The 7,737-nt window shown below is 50.1% G+C and overlaps 1 protein-coding gene across 2 annotated transcripts; it reads left to right on the forward strand.

The window, feature by feature from the left end:
• Window positions 1-15: 15 nt before the first annotated feature.
• On the forward strand, window positions 16-3,655 carry ALDOC (aldolase, fructose-bisphosphate C). Of its 2 annotated transcripts, XM_081109550.1 has the most exons (10): window positions 85-163; window positions 666-810; window positions 1,253-1,374; window positions 1,461-1,672; window positions 1,792-1,846; window positions 1,941-2,101; window positions 2,214-2,297; window positions 2,522-2,696; window positions 2,828-3,027; window positions 3,165-3,655. In XM_081109550.1, exons 2-10 carry the CDS (start codon window positions 800-802, stop codon window positions 3,258-3,260), a joined length of 1,116 nt encoding a protein of 371 aa, XP_080965676.1. In that variant the 5' UTR covers window positions 85-163; window positions 666-799; the 3' UTR covers window positions 3,261-3,655. The 2 variants fall into 2 exon arrangements, with proteins under 2 accessions (XP_080965677.1, XP_080965676.1); XM_081109551.1 differs by lacking the exon at window positions 666-810 and having other exon boundaries at window positions 16-163.
• Window positions 3,656-7,737: the final 4,082 nt, after the last annotated feature.

Below are 7,737 nucleotides of genomic sequence, written 5' to 3' on the forward strand. Positions count from 1 at the left end.
GGGCGTGGCCCGGGCGGGGAGGTGATGGCCCCGCCCCCCGGGGAGTCACGTAGCTCTGCGGCATCCTCAGCCTCATTTACAGGAGCCAGGGCTGAAGCCACAGCTGTTTCAGACCTGAACCCAGGCTGTTCTGTGCTGCTGCCACTTAACTCGCTGCTCACAGGTGAGGCCCGGGTGAGGCGGGAACTGCTCAGCGTCTCAGCTTCCTCTTCCTGACTCTTGCCCCTGCCATCTTTGCCCTGCTCCCTGTGCCCTTGGATGTGCCATCTCAGCTCTCTCCTTCAATCTCTCTCCTTCCTGTCCACTCTAAACCCCATGGTTCAGACCTCCCACAACACCCCTTCCTCGCAGCGCTCATGCTGGAACCTCAGCTTTTCCAATCCCAAATCTTCTTCTGCCTTCTGGGTTTTTTTCTTGGGGTCAGCCTCTTCCACCAAGACCATTTTAATCTCATCTGCTCCCTCTCCTTGGCTAAATTCCCTCTACAGTTCTTTTGCTTTCTCTGTTGCTCTGATCTAGGTCCTTCCTCCTGACTAGTTAGCCTGTCTCACTATCAGCACCCAACAAATCTCCTGCCTTCTCCTCCTGCATCTCTCCCTCCCTTTCTCAGCCTCTCTACTCATTCCTTTCTATCTCAACCCTCTGCTCCCATCTCTTAACTGCAGAGACAACAGGTTTGGGGTATGGAAAACTGGTTAGAGAAGCCTGCCATTCCTACTCCCTACCTGCCCCCCTCTTCCCAACCTTTTCCTCCACAAGCCGGGGAAAGAAGGGTGATGTGTCCTTTTGCCTCATTGTGATGGCTTGGAAGTAAGTGCACTTTCCCTAGGGCCCTGCTGAGGATGAGAAAAGGGAAGTTGGAAAGGCCAGGGCTTATACCTACCTGAGGAAGGGGCCAAATTCAAGGAAAGAAGGATTGGCGTTTTCATTTGGGCAGGAGTTTCATAAGAAGACCTGTAGCTTGAGGGCTGCTTAACTCCCCACCCCCACCCTGCATCTTTCTCCTGGGCTGGGAAGGGTGCCCATCAGAGACAAAAGGAGATGTGGGAACTGGGTCCCCAAGCCTGTTAGCTGTCAGATAAATTGGTGCCACTTTGATGCCCAGGACCCATGCCAAGCACTGCTACTCTGTTCCCAGCCCGGTGCTTACTGGGGAGCAGGGGGGAGGGCCATTTGGCCCATATGACCAGGAAAGGAAGCAGAGGAGATAGTGGGTGGGGTCCAGCTTTTATATCTTGTCTCCATTCCACAGAGCTGTCACCATGCCCCATTCACATCCAGCCCTTTCTGCTGAGCAGAAAAAGGAGTTGTCTGACATTGCCCTCCGGATTGTGGCCCCAGGCAAAGGCATCCTGGCTGCAGATGAGTCTGTAGGTAGGTGGGGGCCTGTGGTTGGTCAGGGTGGAGGTGGCCAGGAAGCCCTGGGAATGACCTTGCCGCCGCTCTTCGTTTGCCCCCAGGCAGCATGGCTAAGCGGCTGAGCCAGATCGGCGTGGAGAACACGGAGGAGAACCGCCGTCTGTACCGCCAGGTCCTGTTCAGCGCTGATGACCGAGTGAGGAAGTGCCTTGGGGGTGTCATCTTCTTTCACGAGACACTTTACCAGAAAGATGATAACGGTGTCCCCTTCGTCCGTACCATCCAGGATAAGGGCATTGTCGTTGGCATCAAGGTGCAGCCACTAGCCCCGGATGGGGACTGAGCATGGAAATAGGTGTGTGTGTGTGTATGTGAGGGGTGTCGAGGGGAATCCTGCCTGGGTTCAGCCTTCTGCCTTTGTTTTTCCTTCAGGTTGACAAAGGTGTAGTCCCCCTAGCCGGGACTGATGGAGAAACTACCACTCAAGGTACAGGATGGGTGGGCTTTAGGACTACAGGGTTGGTGGGTGGTTGATGCTGACAAAAAGGGGCAGAGTGATGAGACCAGCACTATGCCCACAGGGCTGGATGGGCTCTCAGAACGCTGTGCCCAGTATAAGAAGGATGGCGCCGACTTTGCCAAGTGGCGCTGTGTGCTGAAAATCAGCGAACGCACGCCCTCAGCACTTGCCATTCTGGAGAATGCCAATGTGCTGGCCCGCTATGCCAGCATCTGCCAGCAGGTGTGTGCATGCATGCGTGAGGGGTTCAGATGGGTGCCCTGTGCCTGGTGGAGAGAGAACTTTCTCCCATTCTACTGCCGCCCCTGCCAAGCTACTCTTCTCTTACCTGCAGAATGGCATTGTGCCTATTGTGGAACCTGAAATCCTGCCTGATGGAGACCATGACCTCAAACGTTGCCAGTATGTCACTGAGAAGGTGAGTCCACGCCTGGGCACAGACACATACCACAGGGACAGCCTGACAGGGAGCTTGTTCCCAGTTCCTGGTTCAGATGCAGGCACTTTCCCCAAGCACTTTTATTTTTTTTATCCTAGAATAGACCCGTGAGTCTGAGCCTGTACTGACCCTCACAGTCATGCCCACCCACCTCCAGACAGAGAGCATAGAGCAGACCTTAGTAAACCTCCTCTGATCCTCAGGTCCTGGCGGCTGTGTATAAGGCTCTGAGTGACCATCATGTGTACCTGGAAGGGACCCTGCTGAAGCCCAACATGGTGACCCCTGGCCATGCCTGTCCTATCAAGTATAGCCCAGAGGAGGTTGCCATGGCAACTGTCACTGCCCTGCGTCGCACGGTGCCTCCAGCTGTCCCAGGTACCACCCTGCTTCCTAACTTACTCCTATCTTTAGACTGATCCTCAGGTTCTTCTTGTGGCCTTCAGGGGTCCCTAACCCTGGAAAAACAGGGAGTGACTGATCAATTTGTCTTCTCTTTTTCTCTCTAGGAGTGACCTTCCTGTCTGGGGGTCAGAGTGAAGAGGAGGCATCGCTCAACCTCAACGCTATCAACCGCTGCCCCCTTCCGCGGCCCTGGGCCCTCACCTTCTCCTATGGGCGTGCTCTGCAGGCCTCTGCACTCAGTGCCTGGCGAGGGCAACGGGACAATGCTGGGGCTGCCACTGAGGAGTTCATCAAGCGGGCTGAGGTTGGGAGCTAGGGGTGGTGGTTGGTTTGGGGGTAGTGGTGTGTAGCTAGGCAGGGGGTAGCACCCAGAGACTACAGCCTTTGGCACCTGTGGGCTGGCTCAGTCGGCTTACTCCTTACCTCCTCTCACTTTTGCAGGTGAATGGGCTGGCAGCCCAGGGCAAGTATGAAGGCAGTGGAGACGATGGAGGAGCGGCAGCACAGTCCCTCTACATTGCAAACCATGCCTACTGAGTACTCCATTCCACAGCTCTTGGCCCGGTCACCCAATTTTGCCTGTAGTTATAGCTAGGGCCAAATAGCTTTGCAGAGCAAAGATGCCTCCATCCAGCACTGAGTCATCTTCCTTTTTTCTCCTCCCCTTCCCTCTCCCATTGCTGCACCTGGGACCACTAGATGGGAAGATAGGGAGCCCCTCATGGCTGAGGGCAGGAGAACTTGCTAGAAGTCAGAGCAGGATGCCCGGGTCTCCCCTTGCCTTTGCCAGCTACTCTTCCCCTTGATGGGGTAGCTTCTCCTTGGGCTCTCCTTGCCTGCCCTTTCTCCTGGGATCAGAGGGTAGGACACCGGACCTGACTTATGCTTTGGGTACATACCACATAGCAAATAAATGATAGCATAACATGCTACTTTGTCTGTCTGTTTTACACATCAAATCCCCACCTCTCAGTTTCTGATCTCTGCTGACTCTGTCTGTGGGCCCTCTGACCGTGGAGGTGGAGAGGATGGGTTTTGATTCACTGGGTTTTAAGTTTATGGGGGAGAGGTACACCCAATCACCATTCCCGTCTCAAGCTCCTGCCTGTTGCTCTCCAAGGCTAGAGCATGGCAATACAGAGGGCTGCAAGTCTTTCAGGAACTACCATATCAGAAGCACAAGGCTACAGCTGTAGCAGGGCGGAGTGTTGCACGACCTGAGCCATTCCTGAAGGCAGCTTTTGTCCAAGGCCTCAAACTGGGACAGGAAGGGATGGGAGTCTCTCATTTCTCAGCTGTGTTGAGCCCTGCCAGGGCTTGACACATTCTGCTAGGGGGAGCCACTGCAGGAGGAGCACCTGGGCTCCTGCCCAACAAGGGAAAACCCCAAGGCTTGGGAATGCCAGACTGAGAATGGTATCTAGGAGGTTGCCAAGGGCTATTGTCCACTCCCATTTGGGATAGATGGGGGCACAGAGGGGACCAATTGGAGGGTCTGGGCAAGGGCAGACCTGTGAGTTCTCATGATGAACTTTGACCACTTGGCTGGGATGTGGGGGGAGGTCACACATCTAGGTCTATCTGAGCAGATAAAAAGATGAAAGAAGCTGCTGGATGTGTTCTGTGTGAACTGGGGAGGCCATACTATGTGTAAAGTGCACAACCAATGCTACATATCCCCTTGCAGTATGGGAATGTAGGTCCAGTGTGATCTGACCTTATATTAAAAATAGCTACTATTACCCTGGCCTGTGTGCCTCGGTGGTGGTTAGAGCATCAGTCTGAGCACTGAAGGGCTGTGGGTTCAGTTCCCAGTCAAGGGCACCTCCCTGGGTTGCAGGTTCGATCTCTGCCTCAGAGGGGAGGGGTGTATGAGGGAGGCAACTAATGTGTCTCTCACATCATGTTTCTCTCTCTCCTCTTCCACTCTCTCTCAAAAAAAATCAATGGAAAAAATATCCTCAGGTGAGGATTAACAAAAAAAAAACCCAAAAAGCAACTAATATTTATATAGTACTTTCTGTGTGTTCCTGCCAGGCCCTATTCTAATCATTTTATGTTTATTAACTCATTTACTACAACATACAACTCTATATAAAGTAGATACTATTACAATCCCTATTTTATTTAATTTTTGTTGATCCTCACCTGAGGATATTTTTTCCATTGATTTTTTTCTTTTTAAGAGAGAGTGGAAGGGAGGGAGGGAAGGGGAGAGGGAGAGAAACGTGTGTGAAAGAGACACATCGATTGGTTGCCTCCCATACACAAGACTCCCTCCCTCCCTCACCCCTCGCTCTGGGATGGGGATGGAACCTGCAACCCAGGAAGGTGCCCTTGACCAGAACTGAAGCCACACCCTTCAGTGCTCAGACAGATGCTCTAACCACTCAGAACACATGCCAGAGCTATCCCTATTTTATTTTATTATTTTATAATTAAATCTTTATTGTTCAGATTATTACATTTGTTCCTCTTTTTCCCCCCCATAACTCCCCTCCTTCCAGTTCCCACCCCACCCTCCGCCCTCACTCCCCACCCACTGTCCTCATCCATAGGTGCACGATTTTTGTCCAGTCTCTTCCCGCATCTCCCACACCCCTTTCCCCCCCAAGAATAATCAGTCCATTCCCTTTCTATGTCCCTGATTCATTATAATCAACAGTTTATTCTGTTCATCAGATTATTCATTCACTTGATTCTTAGATTCACTTGTTGATAGATGCATATTTGTTGTTCATAATTTGTATCTTTACCTTTTTCTTCTTCTTCCTCTTCTTAAACGATACCTTTCAGCATTTCATATAATCCTGGTTTGGTGGTGATGAACTCCTTTAGCTTTTCCTTATCTGTGAAGCTCTTTATCAGACCTTCAATTCTGAATGTTAGCTTTGCTGGATAAAGTAATCTTGGTTGTAGGTTCTTGGTATTCATCACTTTGAATATTTCTTGCCACTCCCTTCTGGCCTGCAAAGTTTCTGTTGAGAAATCAGCTGACAGTTGTATGGGTACTCCCTTGTAGGTAACTGAGTTTCTTTCTCTTGCTGCTTTTAAGATTCTCTCTTTGTCTTTTGCTCTTGGCATTTTAATTATGCTGTGTCTTGGTGTGGTCCTCTTTGGATTCTTTTTGTTTGGGGTTCTCTTCGATTCCTGGACTTGTAAGTCTATTTCTTTCACCAGGTAGGGGAAGTTTTCTGTCATGATTCCTTCAAATAGGTTTTCAATATCTTGCTCTCTCTCATCTTCTGGCACCCCTATAATTCTGATGTTGGTATGCTTGAAGCTGTCCCAGAGGCTCCTTACACTATCTTCGTATTTTCGGATTCTTTTTTCATTTTGCTTTTCCGGTTGGGTGTTTTTTGCTTCTTCGCATTTCAAATCTTTGCCTTGATTCTTGCGCTCCTCTGGTCTGCTGTTGGGAGTCTGTATAATATTCTTTATTTCAGTCGGTTTATGCTTAGTTTCTAGTTGGTTCTTTATCATAGCATCGAGGGTCTCATTAGATTTCTTGTAGATCTCATTAAGTTTATCGGTGGCTTCTAGACAATTCTTGAGAGCCCTTAACAGTGTGGTTCTGAACTCTATATCCTACATAGACAATTTTGTCCTGTTTCTTGTCTCCACATTTTTTATGCTTTCTTGGTGCACCCCCTAGTGGTCTTTGTGTGCAGTCTTGTTGTAGTTAAGCCTTGATTCTTGTAGTTGATACTGGGGGGATTTGACCTCCAGGCCAACTGGCTGTGAGAATCAGCTGTGTCTGCAGTGGGAAAACTTCTGTCCTCTGTGGAGGTGCTAATCTAGCCTTTGCCTGAGGCTATCCGGCAAATGGCTCTGTGCAGGGCTTGGGCGGGGCGGGTCGCAGGGGATCAAACAGGGCGGGCGGAGGGAGCAGTTATGGCTGCTCTCAGTCCTGTCCCCAGAGGCTCTGCCTCTCAGAGTCCCAGCACCCGCTGCAAACCTTGGAGAGAAAGCTGCCCTCGCGTTCCGACCGATGCCAGACAGTCTCGCTTCTCCTGTTTGAGTCTGGGTCCCTAGAGACTCGCCCAGAACTGGAGCTCAGAGCCTGAGCCTCCCTCCCGATTGAAAACGACAACCGCGCCCTCAGCCACCAGCCCGCTCTGCGCGCACCTCCATACCTTTGTATTTTCCGCACTGAGCCTCCTCTGAGTCTCGTATGCTGTTCTCTTTCCTTCTAGTTGAAGAATTTCCCCTCAGCCAGCTTTCCTGTGGTTCTGGGTGATGTCCGTTCCGTCTTTTAGTTGTATTTTTGAAGTGGTTGTTCGAGGCAGCAAACTCCAGGGTTTACCTATGCCGCCATCTTGGTTCTCTATCCCTATTTTATTTTAATATACATTTATCCCTGTTTTAACAAGAAAACAGGCACAGAGGGGTTAAATTTCTCAAGATCACTCAGGTGAAGAGGTGAAGGCCAGGATTTGAACTCAAGTGATCAGAATACAGATTTTGTGCTGGTGAATTTTAAGTGAAGTCAAACTTTTATAAGTGAGAAGTGAAATAGAATAAATTTAAAAATACTGAATGAGCCCTAGCTGGTTGGCTCAGCAGATAGAGCTTCAGCCTGCAGACTGAAGGTCCCAGGTTCGATTCCAGCCAAGGGCACATGCCTGGGTTGCGGGCTTGATCCCCAGTAGGGGGCGTGCAAGAGGCAGGCAATCAATGATTCTCATCATTGATGTTTCTATCCCTCTCTCCGTTGTCCCTGCTCTATCTCTCAAAATCAATCAATCAAAAAATTTTAAAGAAATACCAATGAGCCAAATAGCTAAAAAGGTGCTAGTACCGACTAACTCGCCACCTCCAGGTTTGAGGCTTAAGAGGGTGCCTGGAAGAGGAGCTCTATGATAGAGATAATAAACAATAATGGCGATAGGTGACATTTGAACGGAAGTTCTTTACATGAATGACCTCATTTTGGTAAATATCTCAATTTTTTCAGATTACTAGTAGAAGAGCTGCCCGTGGTCGCCCAGATTAGTATTTAAGGACTGCAGGG

The sequence above is a fragment of the Myotis nattereri genome (genome assembly GCF_964212035.1).
Source record: "Myotis nattereri genome assembly, chromosome: 16".
Classification (NCBI taxonomy): Eukaryota; Metazoa; Chordata; class Mammalia; order Chiroptera; family Vespertilionidae; genus Myotis; species Myotis nattereri.

Coding starts and splice junctions, on each gene's coding strand:
- ALDOC (XM_081109550.1), top strand. Junction 1,375..1,460: donor GGCTGCAGATGAGTCTGTAG/GTAGGTGGGGGC, acceptor GTTTGCCCCCAG/GCAGCATGGCTAAGCGGCTG. Junction 2,102..2,213: donor ATGCCAGCATCTGCCAGCAG/GTGTGTGCATGC, acceptor TCTTACCTGCAG/AATGGCATTGTGCCTATTGT.